Below are 25,237 nucleotides of genomic sequence, written 5' to 3'. Positions count from 1 at the left end.
TCCAGGTCAGGGCTCCTCCCACAGATTACACAACCCCCAGGATAAAATCCAGCCATTTGTGTCCCGCTGATCTTTGGAACTGTCTTTGCTGTTCACTGTGACTTTACAAGAACTAGGTAAGACCTCAGCTGCACACCTCACCATGTCCTCAGGATTCTTAGGAGTTTATGATTTATTGATACATTGTGTGAAATAATTATTCTTTACATTACTTTTCATTTTTTTTCAAAGTTTGTCTAATAAGTGCATTGGTAGATGCAGCTGCACGTACCAGAGTGGTCGAGTTAGATTCAAGATTCAAGTGAGACGCTAAACAAGCAATATCCAGTCTGATTAAATCTAAATGTTTTATTCTATTGAGTTATTGAATAAAAGTAACGTGTCTGACACAGCCGTTGTTTTTAGTGAACCGTTGCAGACCTGCAACTTTCAGAAAGTCAGTAAACTCTGAGATTGCATAGATCTGTGTGAGAGAGAGAGAGTGTGTTTTTGTGTTTGAGCGATAGAAGGGGGGGCATTGCTCAGTGGACCAAACCACTGTGAGGCAAGGAAAGGGGGGGAGGGGGCAATCTGTCAACGATTAAGAATGCTTTACATTACATTTATAATTAGCAAACATGCGTTCAGTAAATGTTGTATCACTATTGAACGTTGTTATTGTTGATGTTTGCAATGATATTGAGGGGGAGAACTCTATAGATGGGGAGAGTTCGGACCCCCCTGTCCCCCGAGGGAAATCCGCCCCTGCACAGAGGGATAGCTTTATCTAGTTTGTTATGCTGGTTTCTGTTTCCCTTGAATGGAGCAGGGCAGAATGCATGGTGCAGGTCCCAATAGTATTTTTTAAAGAAGACATGTTATGTTCATATTCTGGTTCATCCATCTAAATATTCCAGACATCTCTCTCTCTCTCTATCTCAGTATGTGGGACACTTATCTCTAGAAACGTTCATTTGACGGTTTCACACTTGTCACGGTTAAAGCCCCAAGGTATTGCAGTGTGTGATTTCGGTGTGATGTGGACACATGATATAATCCATGTCGATAAACTGTGAATGAACAGGATAACCGTCACTTTGTAGCAGTGACTGCTAGGAAATAGACAAGAGCAACGTCAAATGATTCTCCAGTTTGTGGTTCTGTTTGCTGAGTCGAGCTTCGCTGAACGGACACAGGCTTAGAACCAGCACAGCAATAGTGATTAGTGTCATTACTTGAAAAAGTTCACATGCTCTGAAGAAACACATCACTTTCCTCAGACTTTCCATTTCTGCAGCTCCTCTTTTCAGCCTCCGTCTGAAACAATTGGTTTGCGCACCTGTCCCATTTAGGCCTGCCTCCTGATAAAGCCCAGTCTGCTCTGATAGGCTAGCTGGCCCCCTTTGTTGTGATTGTTCAATCACTTCCTGCATGTGTATTAAATGTCGTTCTCTGCTCTGGCTTGACATGGCTTTGTTAGGGGGGCGTGCCAGCCCAACCTCTTAGTGTGCATTATGCAAATATTGGGCATATACTCCCCAGAAATATGGCTCTTATTACTGATGAAGAGTTTCCTTTTGGGAAGAGGAGCTCCCTTTCAACTCTTTAACCATTTACACACACAAAAGACCTATGTAACGCCTGGGCACAAACTGTATCGTGGTCGTGTGTTGTTCACGCAGATAGCTTGTCTGCAATCTGAAGTTTCCAAATGCCAGGACTCTACGATATGCAGCTGTGCATGTTATAGTCCTGTGATAACGATCAAAACCTGGTTATAACAAATGAAATGGATTCGGTCAACAGAAACCAGAGAGTGCTTTTACTCTGACACAAGTACAGGAAGTGTTGCAGATATTCATGTTGTGACGTATTTGACGGATAGACATTAAAACTGAGGCGAAAGATTATTTTCACGGTCTATTCTGCCATGAACCCACACGTGGTACACAGAGTAAATAGGTGACAGCTCAAATCTCTATAGAGCAGCGCAGCTCAATCGCAGTGTGGACGCTCTAACCACGGATACTGAAATGAACATGTACCGCTCATGTAGCCAGTGTTGCCCGCGGTAACACACTAGAGGAAAGAGGATAAATATGTGTCCTTAAAAAATACTACAACAAATAATACAAAGGATGGAGCCTGAAGGACCCTCTTCCCAAGTGGTCTTCCAGCCTTTTGTCACAACAGGTCTATATCAACCCATTTGCTGCATTTTGATGAGCTTCAGTGACCTTTCTCCGCTTGTGTGAAACAAGGGCAGAGAGTAAATGTACATACTTATTATGTGTTTTGGGAAATCATGAGCATGTACAATGTGCTGTGGGTTAATGTTGATCAGCTGGTCGTTGGTCAGTTTTTCTTGCATTGCTATCAGCTCTGTAACTGAAATATTTACAACATGTTGTAAACTGATAAACATTTAGGGTTCAGTGTGTAAGATGTAGGTGAAAGAGAAGTATTGCATATAAAATAATCTTAGTGATGTCCTCACAAGTGTGTAATCATCTCAATTGTTAGAATTGTTTTCTTTACCATAGAATGGGCCCTTTATATTTAAATACTGTATATTTAATGTGGTAGCGGGTCCTCTCTAGGGAGGCCGCCATGTTTCTTGTAGTAGACCAGACTGGACAAACTAAACACCTTTTGGATTTTTAACACAAATGAAGGCTACCACAGGTTGTCCTTCCTGTTTGGAAGGGGCATTCGAGGTGGGGGGTATTCAGATGCAACACGTAACTTCACCACTAGAGGTCACTAAACTCTACACACTGAACCTTTAAGTTCTGATAATGTGGATGTGACAAAAGATAAAGTATTTGAAGTATAACTTTACAAGATGCTCCACATTCCTCATTTCGCTCTAAAGTGGCATAAATATGTATTTCTGTTTCTCACAGGGGCAATGTCGTCGCTAAGCAGTGTGATGGACAGCCCAGTCCTCCGATCATATTTCACATACGCCACTATTGTCATCCTGAAGATGATGCTCATGTCACCTCTCACATCTTACTTCCGTCTGACAAGAAAGGTGAATTTTTTTTCAACCATAACAGCCACAGAACAGAGTGTGGCTTCATACAAGAACTCACACAGTTTGAGACACTGACCTGCTTTCTGTCCCCTCAGGTGTTTGCAAACCTGGAGGACACAAAATTAGCTTCCCCGGCATTAGACAAGAAACTGGTCGGCACAGATCCTGAGGTGGAACGGGTCCGCAGGTAAAATAACACCTGTTACTATGAAGAGTAGAGACATGAAGCAAGAACTACTCTGAAATTGACAAACACAAATTCTGTCGGTGTACTGGTATTGTTTAATTTAAGATTTACACCATAAATTTCATAAATCTTTTCTCCTCTCTTCTGATCATTGGAATTTAATCAGCCTTATTTCAATAAATAGAAGAAACCCTGAATTAATTAAAGTTAGGGTTGGCGATCCTGGAAAAACACATGAACGTGCACTGCCACTGACTACTAATACAAGCAAACTTTTCTGTGACTCACTTGCTAACTTCTGTCTAGCGTCTCTCATTCAGCGATGTATGTCTCTCACGTTGCAGACTCCGGTCCTGTGCAGTGAGAGCACAGGCAGGTCGGTCAGTGTTTCGGAAACAAATCCAATCCAACCAATCCTACTTTTATATATACAACCCATAGTCCCCTCCAAACCAGGACCAGACAAATAATAACGCCTATTTTATCAGGTAAAGGTTCATCAGAAGAAATGAAGATGACGGAATACTAAACATTTTCATTGACTTGAAATCAACTGATGATCCATCTTTTTAGATATTACAAGAAATAAAAGTTCGGAATCATTTAAAAACTAGGGCTACGTTGTAGCACTTGCGGGCCCGAGCACCCGCACGTTGAAGCCTGTTGCGGTCGGTGGAGAGAGCGATCGATGACTAAGCGCACATCATCGATCGAGCATGCACTTCTCCACGTTGCATGCGTTTTGCGCTCTGCGGCAGTAGGTTTGCCAGTAGGTGGCGCCATCACTATTATTACACACAGACTTATAGATCTGTTCAAGTAGCCGCTCTGATGTAGCGTGAGCAGTTTCGTGTCAATTGGAAAATTTTACCACAATGTAATTTTCACACTGATCAGTAGGTGGCGCTATGACCCTGAACTAATGTTTATATATGGACCTGTTCAGATCAGGATTGTGATCATAGGTCAGAAGTTTGGAGCCGGTTGGATAAGGCAGTGTGGATTAACAAAGTACTTCCTGTTTCATGGATAATCAGTAGGTGGCGCTATGACACTGAGGAAATATTGACACATAGAGCTGTTCAGGCTTGTACTCTTATCATGTGACAGAAGTTTGGTAGTGATAGGACAATGCACAGTGGACTTATGAAAACATCGTGTCCTTTGGCGAAGGATGATCCTTCGCCGCACCTCAATGTTTAAATGGTTTGAGGAAATGTCACAATTCTGACCTTGATTCAATGACTTGACTGAGCTCATTTGAGCTGTATATCTTAAAGCAGCCAGCAGCAGTTCATCAAAGAATAAAACATGTCAATTCATGTTGCCACCAGGGGGCGCTGTGATTTCAAGTCATAATTTCTGTGTAGATGTCATCAGGATGGCACCCTTGTCTTACATGTCTAGTTTGGACTCGATTGGACAATGTATGTCCGAGATACAGAACCTCGTGTTTTGATGGCGTTTAATCAAACTCAAGACGCCACGCCACGGTCACACGGTGTGACGAAAGGTCAATCTCTTAATCACTTTTTATCTCCATCTTGTTGTGATGGCACTGATCTTAATTTGAAGTTAATCTGATGAAAGCCCTGGGACAAGTGCATCAAGTAAAAATGTGGAATATGGAAAAAAAATGGCCACTTAATCCAAAATGGCGGCCTCCCTGTTTGGTCAAGCATACCTATCCAAGATATTTTTTTGTTTGTTATGAAACGACACATGTCCCGATAGATTTGTATAAATGTCGGCCATCGTAGTGCCGGGGTTGCCCTATAGGGGGCGCTGGTCAGTTTTTTTGCCACGCCCATTTCTTAAAACCATATGAATATCTTCAGGGGGGGGCTGTTGTTACACACATGTAGTTTGAGAGAGATAGAATCATGAACACTGAAGTTACAGCAATTTCGTGTTTCACGGCGAGTTGATGAACTTTAATGCCACGCCATTCATATGGCGTTTGACGAAAAGTCACGGTAATCTTATGTCTTCATTGTCAATGTCTTGGGACCCATTTGATACAGTTTGACATGGTTGAGGTCAGTGGATGAGGAGAAATTCATCCAAGTGTAAGACAAGCAAAAAACAAGACATTTCCTGTTGCCACCAGGGGGCGCTGCGGTTTTAAGTCATCATTTATGCATAGATGTCATCAGGCGGGGACTATTGTCTTACATGTCTAGTTTGGACTTGATTGGAACATGTATGTCCGAGATACAGATGCCCGTGTTTTGATGGCGTGTAACCAATTTTTAACGCCATGCCACGGTCACACGGTGTGATAAAAAAAAAATCCCTCAATCAATTTTTATCTCCATCTTGTTGTGATGACACTCATCTGAATTTGAAGTTGATCTGATGAAAGCCCTGGGACAAGTACGTAAAAGTAAAAATGTGGGATATTGCCAAAATGGCCACTAAAAGCAAAATGGCGGACTTCCTGTTGCGTTTTTCATAATGCTCCATGAGACTTTTTTTCATGACTGGTCACGATACACCTATATCCAGATTTTGATGAAAATCCGTTATGTGGAAACCTAGGGGCTGGTTCCAGGGGGCGCTGTAGAGCCATTTTGCCACGCCCAATTCCAATTACTCCAGAATACTAAAATATCCGCAGACCTTGAATTTCCTGCAAAGTTTCATAACTTTTTGGGCATGTCTAGACCCTGAAAAAGCCCCCCAAAGGGAAATAATAATAACGAGGGCTACGTTGTAGCACTAACGGGCCCGAGCACAGGCAATTTCAAGTCTGTTGCGGTCGGGGAAGAGAGAGCGATCGATGACCAAGCGCACGTCTCTGCCTTGCGTGCGTTTTAAGCTCTGCAGCAAGAATAAACGCTTCACTTCCTGTAGCCAGCAGGTGGCGCTAGGATTTTAAGTCATGGTGTCCTTGTAGATGTCATCAGATCGCGACTCTTGTCTTACATGTCTAGTTTGGAGTTGATTGGACCAAATATGTCCAAGATACAGACGCTCGTGTTTTGATGGCATGTGATCAGACTTTGACTCCACGCCATGGTCAGAGTATGGTGTTTTCCTATTTTGTAGCAGGTAAAAATACCAGTTAAATGTCAACAGTTGTCTTTATTGTCGTTCTGTTATTTAATAAATGCAACAAACTATAGTTTTTATATATATTGTATAACTATATATATATATATGTATATATATAACTTTATAACCTGTGTTATCAAATATGTTGTGCGGCTCCAGACAGATTTAAATTGGGGGAAGAGGGGACGAAATGGCTTTTTCAATAGTTACATTTTGTGTCTTGATCAAACCATGGTGTTACACTGACCTCTGGTGCCTTAATATTGGCACTACAGGTGTAATTCAATATTAAGTCACTAGAGAGCAGTGTTGGACCATTAACTACAGACATGGTGTTTTCATTTTGTTTATCAAATTTATAAGCCTCACCACGGTCACACAGATTGATGAAAAGTTTAAATTTTGATAACTTTAGATCTTCATCTTGTTTTGTACACATGCATCAAATTTTTACGTTGATTTGATGAAGGCCCTACGAGAAGTGAGTCAAACTGTAAGACATAGAAAAACAAGACATTTGCTGTTGCCACCAGGGGACGCTGTGATTTTAAGTCACGATTTCTGTACCGATGTCTTCAGGTCGCGACTCTTGTCTTATGTGTATAGTTTGGACTCGATTGGACAAAATATGTCCAAGATACAGGAGCCTGTGTTTTGATGGCGTTTAATCAAACTTTGAGGCCACACCACGGTCAGACGGTTTTGCTAAAACTTAATCCTTCAATAACTTTAGATCTCCATTTTGTTGTGATGACGATCGTCTAAATTGTAAGTTGATTTGATGAAAGCTGTAGGAGGAGTACTTAAAAGAAAAAATATCGAATATGACCAAAATGGCCACTAAAGTCAAACTGGCGGGCTTCCTGTTGCGTTATTCATAATGCACTGATGGACTTTTTTGTGCATCTAGTCATGATACACAATAGTCTTTGTTTTTTTTGATGATCGGTGAATGCTAAATGAGGGGCTTTTCCGTAGGTGGCGCTATTGAGCGGTTTTGACACACCCGTTCCCAAATACTTCAGAATACGTAAACTTGCGCACATTTCTAATTTACTGTACACTTTAGAAACTTTTTGAGCACGTTAAAGCCCTCAAAAAGCCAATTCACTGAGCGAAGAAAAATAATAATAATAATAATCTTTTCAATTTCAATAGGTCCTCTCACCGATTTCGGTGCTCGGGCCCTAATTATGAAAACATCGTGTCCTTTGGCGAAGGATGATCCTTCGCCGCACCTCAATGTTTAAATGGTTTGAGGAAATGTCACAATTCTGACCTTGATTCAATGACTTGACTGAGCTCATTTGAGCTGTATATCTTAAAGCAGCCAGGAGCAGTTCATCAAAGAATAAAGCATGTCAATTCATGTTGCCACCAGGGGGCGCTGTGATTTCAAGTCATAATTTCTGTGTAGATGTCATCAAGCCAGAACTCTTGTCTTACATGTCTAGTTTGGACTTGATTGGACCATGTATGTTCGAGATACAGATGCTCGTGTTTTGATGGCGTGTAACCAAACTTTAACCCCATGCCACGGTCACACGGTGTGAAGGGAAAGAAATCCCTTAATCAGTTTTTATCTCAATCTTGTTGTGATGACACTCATCTGAATTTGAAGTTTATCTGATGAAAGCTCTACGACAAGTAAATCAAAGTAAAAATGTGGAATAGGGCTAAAATGGCCACTAAATCCAAAATGGCGGGCTTCCTGTTTAGTCTAGCATATCTATCCAAGAGACTTATTTGTTTGTTATGAAAAGACACATGCCCAAATCGATTTTTGTACTTGTCGGCCAATCGTAGTGCCGGGGCTGCCCGTTAGGGGGCGCTAGTCAGTTATTTTGACACGCCCATTCCTTAAAACCATATGAAAATCTTCAGGGGGGGGATGTTGTTGCACACATTTAGTTTGAGTGAGATAGAGCCATGAACACTGAAGTTAGAGCAATTTCGTGTTTCGCGGCGAGTTGATGAACTTTGATGCCACCCCATTAATATGGCGTTTGACGAAAAGGCACAGTTATCTTATGCCTTCATTATCAATGTCTTGAGACCCATTTGATACAGTTTGACATGGTTGAGGTCAGTGGATGAGGAGGAATACATCCAAGTGTAAGACAAGCAAAAAACAAGACATTTCCTGGTGCCACCAGGGGGCGCTGTGATTTTAAGTCATTATTTCTGTGTAGATGTCATCAGGCCGGGACTCTTCTCTTACATGTCTAGTTTGGACTTGATTGGACCATGTATGTTTGAGATACAGATGCTTGTGTTTTGATGGCGTGGAACCAAACTTTGACGACACGCCACGGTCACACGAAGTGACGGAAAAAAATTCCGTTGATCATTTTTTTTCTCAATCTTGTTGTGATGACACGCGTCTAATTTTTAAGTTGATCTGATGAAAGCTCTACGACAAGTACATTAAACTAAAAATGTGGAATTTGGCCAAAATGGCCACTAAATCCAAAATGGCGGGCTTCCTGTTGCGTTTTTCATAATGCTCCAAGAGACTTTTTTCTATGATTATTCACGTTACACCAGTGTCTAGATTTTGGTGAAAATCGCTTATGTGGAAACCTAAGGGCTGGTTCCAGGGGGCGCTGTTGAGCCGTTTTGCCACGCCCATTTCCAAATACTCCAGATTACGTAAATTTTCACCACTCTCTAATTTACTGGAAAGTTTAAAAACTTTTTGAGCACGTTGAAGCCCTCAAAAAGCCAATTCATTGTTCGGAGAATAATAAGAATAATAATAATAAGAATAATGCCTACAATTTCAATAGGGCCTCTCACCATTCGGTGCTCGGGCCCTAATAATAATAACTATGACACTGAGGAAATATTGACACATAGAGCTGTTCAGGCTTGTACTCTTATCATGTGACAGAAGTTTGGTAGTGATAGGACAATGCACAGTGGACTTATGAAAACATCGTGTCCTTTGGCGAAGGATGATCCTTCGCCAAACATCAATGTTTACATGGTTTGAGGAAATGTCACAATTCTGACCTTGATTCAATGACTTGACTGAGCTCATTTGAGCTGTATATCTTAAAGCAGCCAGGAGCAGTTCATCAAAGTATAAAACATGTCACTTCCTGTAGCCACCAGGGGGCGCTGTAATTTCAAGTCATAATTTCTGTGTAGATGTCATCAGGATGGCACCCTTGTCTTACATGTCTAGTTTGGACTCGATTGGACAATGTATGTCCGAGATACAGAACCTCGTGTTTTGATGGCGTTTAATCAAACTCAAGACGCCACGCCACGGTCACACGGTGTGACGAAAGGTCAATCTCTTAATCACTTTTTATCTCCATCTTGTTGTGATGGCACTGATCTTAATTTGAAGTTAATCTGATGAAAGCCCTGGGACAAGTGCATCAAGTAAAAATGTGGAATATGGAAAAAAAATGGCCACTTAATCCAAAATGGCGGCCTCCCTGTTTGGTCAAGCATACCTATCCAAGATATTTTTTTGTTTGTTATGAAACGACACATGTCCCGATAGATTTGTATAAATGTCGGCCATCGTAGTGCCGGGGTTGCCCTATAGGGGGCGCTGGTCAGTTTTTTTGCCACGCCCATTTCTTAAAACCATATGAATATCTTCAGGGGGGGGCTGTTGTTACACACATGTAGTTTGAGAGAGATAGAATCATGAACACTGAAGTTACAGCAATTTCGTGTTTCACGGCGAGTTGATGAACTTTAATGCCACGCCATTCATATGGCGTTTGACGAAAAGTCACGGTAATCTTATGTCTTCATTGTCAATGTCTTGGGACCCATTTGATACAGTTTGACATGGTTGAGGTCAGTGGATGAGGAGAAATTCATCCAAGTGTAAGACAAGCAAAAAACAAGACATTTCCTGTTGCCACCAGGGGGCGCTGCGGTTTTAAGTCATCATTTATGCATAGATGTCATCAGGCGGGGACTATTGTCTTACATGTCTAGTTTGGACTTGATTGGAACATGTGTGTCCGAGATACAGATGCCCGTGTTTTGATGGCGTGTAACCAATTTTTAACGCCATGCCACGGTCACACGGTGTGATAAAAAAAAAATCCCTCAATCATTTTTTATCTCCATCTTGTTGTGATGACACTCATCTGAATTTGAAGTTGATCTGATGAAAGCCCTGGGACAAGTACGTAAAAGTAAAAATGTGGGATATTGCCAAAATGGCCACTAAAAGCAAAATGGCGGACTTCCTGTTGCGTTTTTCATAATGCTCCATGAGACTTTTTTTCATGACTGGTCACGATACACCTATATCCAGATTTTGATGAAAATCCGTTATGTGGAAACCTAGGGGCTGGTTCCAGGGGGCGCTGTAGAGCCATTTTGCCACGCCCAATTCCAATTACTCCAGAATACTAAAATATCCGCAGACCTTGAATTTCCTGCAAAGTTTCATAACTTTTTGAGCATGTCTAGACCCTGAAAAAGCCCCCCAAAGGGAAATAATAATAATAATAATAACTAGGGCTACGTTGTAGCACTAACGGGCCCGAGCACAGGCAATTTCAAGTCTGTTGCGGTCGGGGAAGAGAGAGCGATCGATGACCAAGCGCACGTCTCTGCCTTGCTTGCGTTTTAAGCTCTGCAGCAAGAATAAACGCTTCACTTCCTGTAGCCAGCAGGTGGCGCTAGGATTTTAAGTCATGGTGTCTTTGTAGATGTCATCAGGTCGCGACTCTTGTCTTACATGTCTAGTTTGGAGTTGATTGGACCAAATATGTCCAAGATACAGACGCTCGTGTTTTGATGGCGTGTGATCAGACTTTGACTCCACGCCATGGTAAGAGTTTAGTGTTTTCCTATTTTGTAACAGGTAAAAATAGCAGTTAAATGTCAACAGTTGTCTTTATTGTCGTTCTATTATTTAATAAATGCAACAAACTATAGTTTTTATATATATTGTATGTCTATATATATATATATAACTTTATAACCTGTGTTATCAAATATGTTGTGTGGCACCAGACAGCTTTAAATTGGGGGAAGAGTGGTCGAGCACAGGCAATTTCAAGTCTGTTGCGGTCGGGGGAGAGAGAACGATCGATGACCAAGCGCATGTCTCTGCCTTGCGTGCGTTTTAAGCTCTGCAGCAACAATAAACGCTTCACTTCCTGTAGCCAGTGGCGCTAGGATTTTAAGTCATGATGTCTTTGTAGATGTCATCAGGTCGCGACCCTTGTCTTACATGTCTAGTTTGGAGTTGATTGGACCAAATATGTCCAAGATACAGACACTCGTGTTTTGATGGCGTGTGATCAGACTTTGACTCCACGCCATGGTCAGAGTTTGGTGTTTTCCTATTTTGTAACAGGTAAAAATAGCAGTTAAATGTCAACAGTTGTCTTTATTGTCGTTCTATTATTTAATAAATGCAACAAACTATAGTTTTTATATATATTGCATGACTATATATATATATATATATATATATATAACTTTATAACCTGTGTTATCAAATATGTTGTGCGGCAACAGACAGCTTTAAATTGGGGGAAGAGTGGAGGAAATAGTAAAGGTTGCCTACCCCTGCCTTAGGTGACACAATTTGTGCCTTGGTCAAACCATGATCCTACACTGCCCTCTAGTGACTTAATATTGCGGTACAAGTAGGTTGTGCCGGCAATATAAAGCCACTAGAGGTCAGTATAAGACCATGAAACACATACATGGTTGAAATGAAAACAGGTCTTTTCATTTTGCACATCAAGATTTTAAGCCTCACCACGGTCACACGGATTGATGAAAAGTTTAAATTTTGATAACTTTAGATCTTCATCTTGTTTTGTAGAGTCTCATCTAATTTTTAAGTTGATCTGATGAAAGCTCTCCGAGTAGTACATAAAAACATAACACGTCTTAAAAACAAGACATTTCCTGTTGCCACCAGGGGGCGCTGTGATTGTAAGTCACAATTTCTGCAGTGATGTCTTCTGGTCGCGACTCTTGTCGTATGTGTCTAGTTTGGACTCAATTGGACAAACTATGTCTGAAATATGGAAGCTTGTGTTTTGATGGCGTTTCATCAAACTTTAACGCCACACCACGGTCAGACGGTTTTGCTAAAACGTAATCCTTCAATAACTTTAGATCTCCAATTTGTTGTGATGACGATCGTCTAAATTTGAAGTTGATCTGATGAAAGCTGTACGACAAGTACATCAAAGAAAAAATATGGAATATGACCAAAATGGCCACTAAAGTCAAACTGGCGGGCTTCCTGTTGCGTTATTCATAATGCACTGATGGACTTTTTTGTGCATCTAGTCATGATACAAAATAGTCTTTGTTTTTTTTGAAGATCGGTGAATGCTAAATGAGGGGCTTTTCCGTAGGTGGCGCTCTTGAGCCATTTTGCCACGCCCTTTTCAAAATACTCCAGAATACGTAAATTTTCGCCGCCTTCGAATTTACTGCAAACTCCTACAACTTTTTGAGCACATTAAAGCCCTCAAAAAGCCAATTCATTTAAGCTAAGAAAAATAATAATAATAATAATAATAATAATCATTTCAATTTCAATAGGGCCTCCCACCGATTTCGGTGCTCGGGCCCTAATAATAACTAGGGCTACGTTGTAGCACTTGCGGGCCCGAGCACCCGCACGTTGAAGCCTGTTGCGGTCGGTGGAGAGAGCGATCGATGACCAAGCGCACATCATCGATCGAGCATGCACTTCTCCACGTTAAATGCGTTTTGCGCTCTGCGGCAGTAGGTTTGCCAGTAGGTGGCGCCATCACTATTATTACGCACAGACATATATATCTGTTCATGTAGGCGCTCTGATGTAGCGTGAGCAATTTTGTGTCAATTGGACAATGTTAACACAACTTAATTTTCACACTGATCAGTAGGTGGCGCTATGACCCTGAACTAATATTTATATGTGGAGCTGTTCAGAATAGTATTGTGATCATAGGTCAGTAGTTTGGAGCCGGTTGGATAATGCAGAGTGGATTAACAAAGTACTTCCTGTTTCCTGGCGAATCAGTAGGTGGCGCTATGACAGTGAGGAAATATTGACACATAGAGCTGTTCAGGCTTGGACTCTGACCATGTGACAGAAGTTTGGTAGTGATAGGACAATGCACAGTGGAGTTATGATAACATCGTGTCCTTTGGCGAAGGAAAATCCTTCGCCGCACATCAATGTTTACACGGTTTGAGGAAACGTCACAATTCTGACCATGATCTAATGACTTGACTGATCTGATTTGAGCTGTATATTGTAAATCAGCCAGGAGCAGTTCATCAAAGTATAAAACATGTCACTTCCTGTAGCCACCAGGGGGCGCTGTAATTTCAAGTCATAATTTCTGTGTAGATGTCATCAGGATGGCACCCTTGTCTTACATGTCTAGTTTGGACTCGATTGGACAATGTATGTCCGAGATACAGAACCTCGTGTTTTGATGGCGTTTAATCAAACTCAAGACGCCACGCCACGGTCACACGGTGTGACGAAAGGTCAATCTCTTAATCACTTTTTATCTCCATCTTGTTGTGATGGCACTGATCTTAATTTGAAGTTAATCTGATGAAAGCCCTGGGACAAGTGCATCAAGTAAAAATGTGGAATATGGAAAAAAAATGGCCACTTAATCCAAAATGGCGGCCTCCCTGTTTGGTCAAGCATACCTATCCAAGATATTTTTTTGTTTGTTATGAAACGACACATGTCCCGATAGATTTGTATAAATGTCGGCCATCGTAGTGCCGGGGTTGCCCTATAGGGGGCGCTGGTCAGTTTTTTTGCCACGCCCATTTCTTAAAACCATATGAATATCTTCAGGGGGGGGCTGTTGTTACACACATGTAGTTTGAGAGAGATAGAATCATGAACACTGAAGTTACAGCAATTTCGTGTTTCATGGCGAGTTGATGAACTTTAATGCCACGCCATTCATATGGCGTTTGACGAAAAGTAACGGTAATCTTATGTCTTCATTGTCAATGTCTTGGGACCCATTTGATACAGTTTGACATGGTTGAGGTCAGTGGATGAGGAGAAATTCATCCAAGTGTAAGACAAGCAAAAAACAAGACATTTCCTGTTGCCACCAGGGGGCGCTGCGGTTTTAAGTCATCATTTATGCATAGATGTCATCAGGCGGGGACTATTGTCTTACATGTCTAGTTTGGACTTGATTGGAACATGTATGTCCGAGATACAGATGCCCGTGTTTTGATGGCGTGTAACCAATTTTTAACGCCATGCCACGGTCACACGGTGTGATAAAAAAAAAATCCCTCAATCATTTTTTATCTCCATCTTGTTGTGATGACACTCATCTGAATTTGAAGTTGATCTGATGAAAGCCCTGGGACAAGTACGTAAAAGTAAAAATGTGGGATATTGCCAAAATGGCCACTAAAAGCAAAATGGCGGACTTCCTGTTGCGTTTTTCATAATGCTCCATGAGACTTTTTTTCATGACTGGTCACGATACACCTATATCCAGATTTTGATGAAAATCCGTTATGTGGAAACCTAGGGGCTGGTTCCAGGGGGCGCTGTAGAGCCATTTTGCCACGCCCAATTCCAATTACTCCAGAATACTAAAATATCCGCAGACCTTGAATTTCCTGCAAAGTTTCATAACTTTTTGAGCATGTCTAGACCCTGAAAAAGCCCCCCAAAGGGAAATAATAATAATAATAATAATAATAAAAATCCTTACAGATTCAATAGGGCCTCTCACCATTCGGTGCTCGGGCCCTAACTAGGGCTACGTTGTAGCACTAACGGGCCCGAGCACAGGCAATTTCAAGTCTGTTGCGGTCGGTGAAGAGAGAACGTTCAATGAGAAGCGCTCGTCTCTGCGTTGCATGCGTTTGGGCACTGCGGCAAGGACTATCGCTTCACTTACTGTAGCCAGCAGGAGGCTCTATGAACTAGAGGTAAGTAACCTTGAAACTATACTACAACAAAACCTATTGCTTTATCTATCATCATATGCTTACATGCCGCAAGGCTTTTTTAATATAAAACTGTTATAAAAGTTACCGTTTATTTAACACGTCTAATGAACAGATTGAAGCAAGTTAGCTGCAGGGTCGTATGTTTGGTTGAGACTTTATGTTTTATTATAATAAGTTAATATCAATATGCTACACGTGTAAGTTGCATGTGATAGTAACTATGTTTCACCATTATTCTGTTGAAGGCTGGTATATCCACCATTACTATTCCCACCGCGTTTATTTAGCCTGTCATGGAGTTTTAAAGTGAATATGACAGTTTAGATATGATTATAATCTCCACACATCAGTGTTGTAAACAGTTCTCAAATTAATTATATAATTATGTTTTCAAACCGAGGGAAGTGGAGAGACTTGATGTGGACTGTTATCAATAGCTCTGTGGGAGATTATCACCTTGAATATTACAGATGAGGTAGAAAGACATTTTATCTATTTTTACAATGTTGTATTTCTTTCAGTACTTTTATCAAAAGCGACTTAAAATATGTGCATTTAACCATTAGGATACAAACCCAGACCACAGTACAACGGTTCTATCTGAAATCTGTTGTGCTTCATACACAACTCAAAACATTCTTTAACAGTGCGTTTCTTCTCTTCATAGATGAGGAACTGCAGCACCTGACGTCGTCAGCAGCAACATGGTGGTCAACACGTGGACGACTGCATCATCATCAGAAGCTACACAACACTTCTAAATTCCTCCCTTAAATAAAGATGGCCTGCAACTGTTTAGTGGTAACAGTCATTGCTCATGTCATGGATAACAATTCATTTCTATCTTTATTATTGTTGGTTAAAATAATAGAAACTTATTACAACAATGTGTATCTTTTGCTTTCTGATTTGATACACTTTAGATAAGAACCCAGTGTTTAATATTTCTGCTTTGCCATAAGAGACAAAACATGGTCAATTGGTCATCACAGCTGTGTCCTTCAGGCTCGTCCGTCCCTAATAAAATGAGAGGAAACATAAAAATAATCAGATCATAATCATTTCATCTTAGGAAATAGGTAGTGTACATCATTTTCAAATTCTCTATGAACACTGTCTGTTCTAGTAAAGTTACAATATATTATATCCACCATTACTATTCCCACCGCGTTTATTTAGCCTGTCATGGAGTTTTACAGTGAATATGACAGTTTAGATATGAGTATAATCTCCACACATAAGTGTTGTAAACAGTTCTCAAATTAATTATATAATTATGTTTTCACACCGAGGGAAGTGGAGAGACTTGATGTGGACTGTTATCAATAGCTCTGTGGGAGATTATCACCTTGAATATTACAGATGAGGTAGAAAGACATTTTATCTATTTTTACAATGTTGTATTTCTTTCAGTACTTTTATCAAAAGCGACTTAAAATATGTGCATTTAACCATTAGGATACAAACCCAGACCACAGTACAACGGTTCTATCTGAAATCTGTTGTGCTTCATACACAACACAAAACATTCTTTAACAGTGAGTTTTTTCATCTTCATAGATGAAGAACTGCAGCACCTGATGTCCTCAGCAGCAACATGGTGGAGATCTGATTTGATACACTTTAGATAAGAACCCAGTGTTTTATATTTCTGCTTTGTCATAAGAGACAGAACATGGTCATCACAGCTGTGTCCTTCAGGCTCGTCCGTCCCTAATGAAATGATAGGAAACATGAAAGTATGTCATAATTATAGAGAAAGAGTTACATATGAACAAAGTGTGTATTCTTATTTTCGGTGGATATTCAACTATGTATTTGAATATGCTTTTGGATTAAAACGTGCACTACCATGACAATGAATGTTTAGTATGGAGCTATTTCACATTAAAAGTATTGCATTATAATTTAACACATTATGTATTATGTGCAATACTTTCTAAGTAATGAAAACAGGTCTGTACCTGGAGTCAGTGTTCAGTCTGGTTGGATTCAAGTTGTGTCTTACGCTGGACATCCTAGAGGAACATTGAACACAAATACACAGATATGTTAAGTCATACATGTGCCATGTTATCTGCTTAACAGACTTTTACATGGTAATAATAAAATATGAATTCAAAGTTAATCAGATCATAATCATTTCAGCTTAGGAAATAGGTAGTGCATATTAGCCTACAATTCTGTATGACACTGTCTGTTCTAGTAAAGTTACAAGGCTATGATTTACTCATATTTAACAAAAGAATTCAGTGAAGTCTGTCTGAGATTAACGATTTAAATACTGAAGGTGGGAGACACGGTTACTTTTCACTGTAACACGTTACAACACTACTCTGAAGAAAGAGCTTTAGGACACGTACTGCTCCTTTGAACAGCTGCTCTTGCAATGCAGATGTGACTTTAAACACTCAGGTTTCTCAGGTTTCAGTTAGCATCGCTAGCCCGCTAGCGAAACTAACTTACAAGCCGACACACAGTCTCCTGTCTCAGAGTCATCCGCATAAAGTAACGCTTATATCTGCTGGGTGGACCCGCTCATGTCGTTTCATGTCGGTGTTTGTCGGTAATAACCCCAATCGAGTCGAAGAACAGTTACTGCACCCATGCGAAGATATTGTTAGCTTGCTTGTTAGCGAGCTAGTTAGCCTCCGGCGCTAGCGAAAAAGAAGCCGACACACAGTCTCCTGTCTCAGATTCATCCTTATAAACGAACGCTTATCTCTGCTTGGTGGACCTGGGTTCATGGCGGTTGTTTCGGTAACAGCTGGCATTCGCATCGAACCCGTTGATATACACTGAGCTGGTATGTAGCTCTCGGATTAGCGTCCCTTAGCTATCACGGCTGATTCAAAGGCACCCTGCGAATCACATCGAAATAAAATACTTAACGTGACTTACCACAGAAACGGAGGCGCAGACATCGTTACCGTGACCGTCAGGAGAAGGAGCAGAACATCAAAGTGTGTAATTTACTGGGTATGTGGGTGTAAGCCATTTCATGAGGCGTTCACTTGTACCTGGTTAAAGCCGAACTCACAACACACAGCACAGCTTACACTGTGGCGTCACGTGAATTTCAAACATCTATATCGCTTAAACAAGGAAGTTAAAAACAAATTTACCCCCCTCAGAGTTGTCATGAAGGAAGAACTTAGCGATTGAGACTAAAACCAAAGTTTGAGCAATGCTGTAAAAGGTTTAATTCTCCTCTAAAGTTGGCCACCCTGTAAACACAGTCTGTTAATGCATAGATAACACAAAGCATGGTCTGACACTGCCATCTAGTGACTAAATATTGCAGCACATCTGCCAGATATAGATGTTTTCATACCTCAAACTGGAAGCCACACCACGGTCACACAGTATTATGAAAAGTTGCAATTTCGTTAACTTTAGATCTTCATCTTGTTTTGAACACATGCATCAAATTTTTACGTTGATTTAATGAAGGCCCTACGAGTAGTGAATCAAACTGTAACACATAGAAAAACAAGACATTTGCTGTTGCCACCAGGGGACGCTGTGATTTTAAGTCACGATTTCTGTACCGATGTCTTCAGGTCGCGACTCTTGTCTTATGTGTATAGTTTGGACTCGATTGGACAAAATATGTCCAAGATACAGGAGCCCGTGTTTTGATGGCGTTTAATCAAACTTTGAGGCCACACCACGGTCAGACGGTTTTGCTAAAACTTAATCCTTCAATAACTTTAGATCTCCATTTTGTTGTGATGACGATCGTCTAAATTGTAAGTTGATTTGATGAAAGCTGTAGGAGGAGTACTTAAAACAAAAAATATCGAATATGACCAAAATGGCCACTAAAGTCAAACTGGCGGGCTTCCTGTTGCGTTATTCATAATGCACTGATGGACTTTTTTGTGCATCTAGTCATGACACACAATAGTCTTTGTTTTTTTTGAGGATCGGTGAATGTTAAATGAGGGGCTTTTCCGTAGGTGGCGCTCTTGAGCCATTTTGCCACGCCCTTTTCAAAATACTCCAGAATACGTAAATTTTCGCCGCCTTCGAATTTACTGCAAACTCCTACAACTTTTTGAGCACATTAAAGCCCTCAAAAAGCCAATTCATTTAAGCTAAGAAAAATAATAATAATAATAATAATAATAATAATCATTTCAATTTCAATAGGGCCTCCCACCGATTTCGGTGCTCGGGCCCTAATAATAATAATAATAATAATAATAATAAAAATCCTTACAGATTCAATAGGGCCTCTCACCATTCGGTGCTCGGGCCCTAAAAATCCTTACAGATTCAATAGGGCCTCTCACCATTCGGTGCTCGGGCCCTAATAATAATAATAATAATAATAATAATAATAAAAATCCTTACAGATTCAATAGGGCCTCTCACCATTCGGTGCTCGGGCCCTAATAAAGAACAAAGTTACACAGACACTTGTTTTCTGGCTCCTAGAAGTGGTGCAGCCGACATCTCCTGTCAAGAGCATTTATAACTTGAGGGCAGCGTTAAACCGGCAGTCGGTCATGTTACATGTTCGGGCAGAGACACATCGTGCACTAACACTTTGCTCCATATGTGTTGTTGTGTCCAGGTGTCACCTGAACGACCTGGAGAACATCGTTCCCTTCGTGGTGGTCGGCCTCCTCTACGCCCTGACAGCACCTGATCTTTCAGCTGCTCTGCTTCACTTCCGAATCTTTGCCGGAGCTCGGATCTTCCACACCATGGCCTACGTCTGCGCTCTGCCTCAGCCCAGCCGGGCCCTGGGCTTTATAGTGGGCCTGACAGTCACCTTCTCTATGGCTTACAGGGTGCTCAGAACAGTTCTCCTCCTGTAGACATGACATAACTCCCACCATGCATACATCTATTTGTGTGAATTCTACCTTGACATATTTTTTTAAAGATAAGTGAAATACTCTCTGTAGGTGGACTGGTCAGTGTAATGGACAATAATGGACATTTAAATCTCAAAATAATATATAGGGATGGACCCCCATGCCCGCCAGTCTAATTGAACCCCCACTTTTTATGGCCCATTACTAATAATGGAAATATGAAACACAGCATCATATGGACATAAGATGTGATGTCCCTTTAAATACATAAGCCCTGCTGTAATAATAATTTGGGATTTGGAATTAATAAATAGCTTATTATTGTCGGACTGATCAACGATAGTCAGAAATAATAACTTTGATTCTTTTTGAATTATTTGTCTGATATCCTAATGTGACGCTCCTGCAATATTTCTACAGGTGAATAAAGACAAACAATCCATCAACTTGATTATTTACTGTTATTCAGTGAAGAACTAAATATTAATTCACACCTCATGTTTCAGTGATCAACATTCACATGTTCACTTGTTTGTATTTGTTCATCCTCAATTATTTGTCAAAACATTTCAGGAAATTTCCACTAAATATTCAGAAATTGATATTGTACTGTATCAGTATCTGCACCTCAGAGAGGGTGATGTCCTGTGACAGTGGAAACATAAATAAAAAAATTTAGTTTGTAAAATTGCTATGACACATTAATTATAAATACATTTCCCTTTATTTAATGGTGGCAGTCGAGATACAGACAGGATATATAAGGAGAGAGAAAGCCACAACATGTTATTATTTAATTATTGATTTAAATATAATTTAACATTTAAAACAGTCATGGCAAAAACAGGGAAAAATACAGGAGTGGGAGTTTCTTTCTCTCTAAATAAATAAACTGTTACACTCTGCCATCCTTCACAATGAGGACAACACATTTCCATAGAAACCTAATGTTTGAGCCGTTTAATTGATTTATCTTGTATCAATCATAATCCACCAGCAGCAGCATGTGTCTACAGGAACAAGAAGAACCTCTGCAGGGGCATATTTTTATATTTATAATGTGAAGAAAACTATATTTCCAAGCATATTTTTATTTATTTTCTATTTGGATTTTATTTGTCTTATATATAGAGTTGTTGATTTTTCGAATTGATACAATAATGAAAAGTTTCTCCTGGTCGTCCCTTTCACTTTTATCAGTCCCGAGACAGATATCTCTTATTTCTTGCTTTTTGAGTTTGAGGTTATTCAAACACGCACACACACACAATATCATTTTTCCACGACATTAACATTTTTTCCCCTTCAGCAGATCGTACTGTATATCCACAATTATATATTTACCATATTGTGTTTCCATAAATCGAACCTTCTTCTTGTATTGTCCACTTCTCTGTATGATTTCTCTAATATGACAAAAAACAGAAGTTCATGTCTTTTCTTATTGATAATAGCTTTGTGTATTGATTCCAAGTTATTCTCCACATTTAATTTAGACTTCATTATTATGGCAGAAAATTAACTAAAAACCAATATGTGAGTCTTATTTTATCTCCAGTTTGTGTGATATTATAATACACATTCGGTTCATTAGTCATTTCCTTTACAGACTGAAACAGAGATTTAAATGAACCGTATTTTGATTACCTCAGCAGCTCATGTCAGAATGAATGATGTAACGTGTAATAATGTTCTGCCCAAGGATGAAACAAACACAAAGAACAAGTCCGTGAGAGCTTGGGAGATATTAAATAGCTGATTCTTTATATTCCGTGATATACACGTGTTAATTACTGCACATAATTCCACTGTTTTATTCAGTCCCACATTCAGATGCGTGGGAGGATTCAAGCTGAATTCAGTTTTTTCTGTGTTCGTGGGAGATGGGAGCAGAGCAGGGCCGCACTGACGCTCTGGAGCCGTGTGCGTGTCTTCCACTAGAGGGAGGCATTTTAAAAGTCAACAGAGTTGCTCCTCATTAGGAGTCATTTATGGACCAGGTGCCGCTCATAAAAGCGCTTCAGCTCAAGCTATTAACTTCATTAGCTTTGCCCAAAACATTCCCCTGCATATCCCACCGTGCAGCTTTTACACAGCCAGGTGCGGCATATTTACGCCGAGACTCTGAATGCTCGAAGCCGCACACAGCTTTAGGATCATTTAACCCAATTTGCTAATATTTTCACTCAGAGTAATTGTCATCAGCGGATTGGGTTGGCTGCTCGGGAACCAGAGTATGGCGACATGTTCGGAGGTGTCAGCCCGCTGATATGATGAATGCCCTCGCACCCGCACATGAAGGTGACTGGCTCCGGCGCAGCGCAGTGAAACCCATGGGTGGGCACTGTAAATAGTGGAGGGGAAATTACCATGAAGGCTGCTTTTGGCGGCTGCTCGTCTGCATTGTGTCCTGTCCCCGTGTAAGGGGGGAGAGTTTTATAGGAGCTCATTTGTTCGGGACCCTTGGCCCCTCCAGGGTCTGTCATTGCTCAGACAAGCCAGGCATTTCACAGCTTGGTTGCGGGGGGGGCGGGGAGGAGGAGGCAGGGAGCAGGTACACCCTCGACCATCTTCCATAACTACCAGCATCAGACACACCCAGGTGCCTGGACCAACCTCTCTCCCTCAAGTATGCTCCTGGGCGTCTATTTTGTATAGGCACAATAACCTTTAGCAAAATACACTAACGTTGATATTAATGAATGTTTGCTTTTCAACATATTCTGTTAATCTCCACTTGTAAATTCAGACAAATTCAAATCAACACATTTCAACCTTAAATCTGCGTCTGTTGAAAAACAGATCTCTTAATTCTTGTTTTGACTTGTATTAGTCAGGACATATATACAATATGAGAGTAATCACTTGAGGCAGAATTATACAAGGGTACAATGAGAGTTCACGAGACATACATTTGAATGTGCTGATGATGTAAACAAGTGTTACGCAACCGTCTACACAAGAAGTTCAGGAAATGCCCAACATTTTTTAATGAGGTTGACTTCATGAACCATTAGCTATTCCAGGTGTGGAATAAAAGAGCCTCACCGCTTACTATTAATGCAACAATTGTACTAAAATCAGCTCCAAATGTTGTTGTGCATCAGGGGCGTTTCTAGGATTGAAAGAAAGGGGGGGCTTAGCCCCTAAGGATGCTGAATGTTTGCGCGTGCAGCGCACACCAATTTTTTTTGGGCTCATTTGGGGCTGCGGATATCCATGTTTCATACAGTTCATAGATTGGTTCAATAAGAAAGAGTGTGATTTTTCTCTGTATCTTTGCTTGCATTCATTCAGTATAAGATAACAGAAGAGACAGAATTTCAGGGTCATTGTGAAATTTGACAACACAAATATGAACAGATTATAAACAACAACATTCTATAGGCACTGATATTACTGTAAAACAGGCCTAATGACGCCCCTGTTGTGCATGATGTCATAAGTACTTAAAAAAAAGCTATTTTACGTAAACACTACAACACATACAAATTGAAAAGGTTCAAGCCTAATCTAATGGCGCTATATATATTTTTTTCCTACCCTTTATATTCAAAATAGTGGGCTTGTCTTTTATTTACCTTATGTAGAAAATCTAATATCAAACTTTGTTTTTTAAATACTATAAGGATTTGTACTGTATAAAGTGTTTGTGAAGTATTTGGTGGCTGTGGCTCATTAGGTAGAGATGGTCGTCCACTAACAAGAAGTTGAGCGGTACGATCTCAGTCTCCCCCATCTCCCATGCCGAAGTGTCCTTGAGCAAGACACTGCACCTCAAATTGCCCCTGACGGCTGCGCCAGCGGTGCATGAGTGATGTTTGATAGAGAAAGTGCTGCACATTAAAAATGCACTATATGAGTGTGTGTGAATGGGTGAAGGTGTTTAGCACTTTGAGTGGCTGTCAAGACTAGAAAAGCTCAGTATAAATACGACAATTCACAGACCATTTATTTCTATCGTGTTCCTACAGTACACATTCTTGGCAAAAAAGCTATGAGTAAGGATTTTGCTGTACAGGCAAAACATTTTGAAAAAGGGTTGGGGTTAGGGTTAGCCCTAACTTAACACTAACCCCTTTTTTTGATTTTGATGAGTTCAAGCAGAAGCTGTGAAGTCCTGTCTCTGCTTGTCACCACTGACAAACAATTGACCTATCAAGGGTTTTTAGGCCAGTACCATGTAAGTGCAGCGGATGTAACGAGTTACTTAGATATCATCCTTCAACAGTAACAGAAAATGGCTTCAAGTTTGAATAAGACTGTTAGCGAGGAGTGCCACCGATTAGCATTTCAGTTTGATTACCAGTGATGCTCTGATTGTGCTTTTTAACAAGATAATGAGACATTTTCATTGAGCGTGTCTGCAGGCACAAGATTGGAGACAAGTTTTCTAATTGTTCCGTTGTTGTTAATGATTTTGATGCGCTGTGGTTTGAACGCCACACTCCTCCACCGCAGCCTCCCCCTGCGACATTCTCCAGGCAGATTCCATCAAAACATGGACGACAGGGCAAATTAACAGCAAGTGACATCTTGTAGGGTTAGTATGGATGCATATACAGAGTCACTGGTTGTCTATTGTACGGCAGAAACTCATGGATGAGAAGCTGACGAGATACAGTGGTGTCTCCGGTTGAAGATGTTCCCTCTGAGCATCTGCTCACATCACTTTGTGTCTGCGTTTCATTAGCTGTCATCCACATACCTGAGATCTGCCCTGTGCCTCATTGTTCAGCTGGTTAACTGTACAGCCGCTTAATTAGGCACAACTTCAAAGTCACGCTCCACGTCGGCGCCGAGGTGAGCCAGATATTTATATCGCGCAACGTCGTCCAAGGTCCTGAAAAATTAATGGTTAGGAGGAATCAGACTCAATGCTGGCAAAGACAATTATGAATCAATCGGGTAGCACCAGGTGGACATTTTGAGGCCACGTCTTCCTTCCTCTGCTTCTCCTCACCGCGTCGAGACACTTCTGCAGGAGATGCAGCGCGCTATCCTCCTGAGCATTTCCAGCAATAGAGACCTCAGCTAGCTTTCATCCTACTTTCTGCCAGCTGTCTCCGCTGTGGCAAAGCCGGGAGAACAACACGGGCGAAACATGGGCAATAGACTGCGACTCCACTCTACACTCTACATAGATTTACACCACACAAACATTTCCCATAACATTTATGGAGTACGAACGAG

At 40.7% G+C, this 25,237-nt stretch overlaps 1 protein-coding gene and 1 long non-coding RNA gene across 2 annotated transcripts; one reads left to right on the top strand and one right to left on the bottom strand.

The window, feature by feature from the left end:
• LOC128428921 (microsomal glutathione S-transferase 1) lies at positions 1-20,490 on the top strand. Its single transcript, XM_053415193.1, has 4 exons — positions 1-116; positions 2,886-3,016; positions 3,115-3,206; positions 19,798-20,490. The coding sequence occupies exons 2-4, from the start codon at positions 2,891-2,893 to the stop codon at positions 20,042-20,044; spliced, it is 465 nt and encodes a 154-aa protein (XP_053271168.1). The 5' UTR covers positions 1-116; positions 2,886-2,890; the 3' UTR covers positions 20,045-20,490.
• Positions 15,060-18,993, bottom strand: LOC128428923 (uncharacterized). The gene is made up of 3 exons (XR_008333850.1): positions 18,117-18,993; positions 17,180-17,233; positions 15,060-16,928 (listed from the first exon to the last, which is right to left on the bottom strand). It is a non-coding gene; the product is annotated as an uncharacterized LOC128428923 (long non-coding RNA).
• Positions 20,491-25,237: the final 4,747 nt, after the last annotated feature.

This window comes from Pleuronectes platessa, chromosome 22 (assembly GCF_947347685.1).
Source record: "Pleuronectes platessa chromosome 22, fPlePla1.1, whole genome shotgun sequence".
In the NCBI taxonomy this organism is placed as follows: domain Eukaryota; kingdom Metazoa; phylum Chordata; class Actinopteri; order Pleuronectiformes; family Pleuronectidae; genus Pleuronectes; species Pleuronectes platessa.
Note: the sequence above shows the minus strand (reverse complement) of the source record. Positions and strands in the feature narration are given on the sequence as shown.

Coding starts and splice junctions, on each gene's coding strand:
- LOC128428921 (XM_053415193.1), top strand. CDS start 2,891: ATGTCGTCGCTAAGCAGTGTGATGGACAGCCCAGTCCTCCGATCATAT. Junction 3,017..3,114: donor ACTTCCGTCTGACAAGAAAG/GTGAATTTTTTT, acceptor CTGTCCCCTCAG/GTGTTTGCAAACCTGGAGGA. Junction 3,207..19,797: donor GAGGTGGAACGGGTCCGCAG/GTAAAATAACAC, acceptor TGTTGTGTCCAG/GTGTCACCTGAACGACCTGG.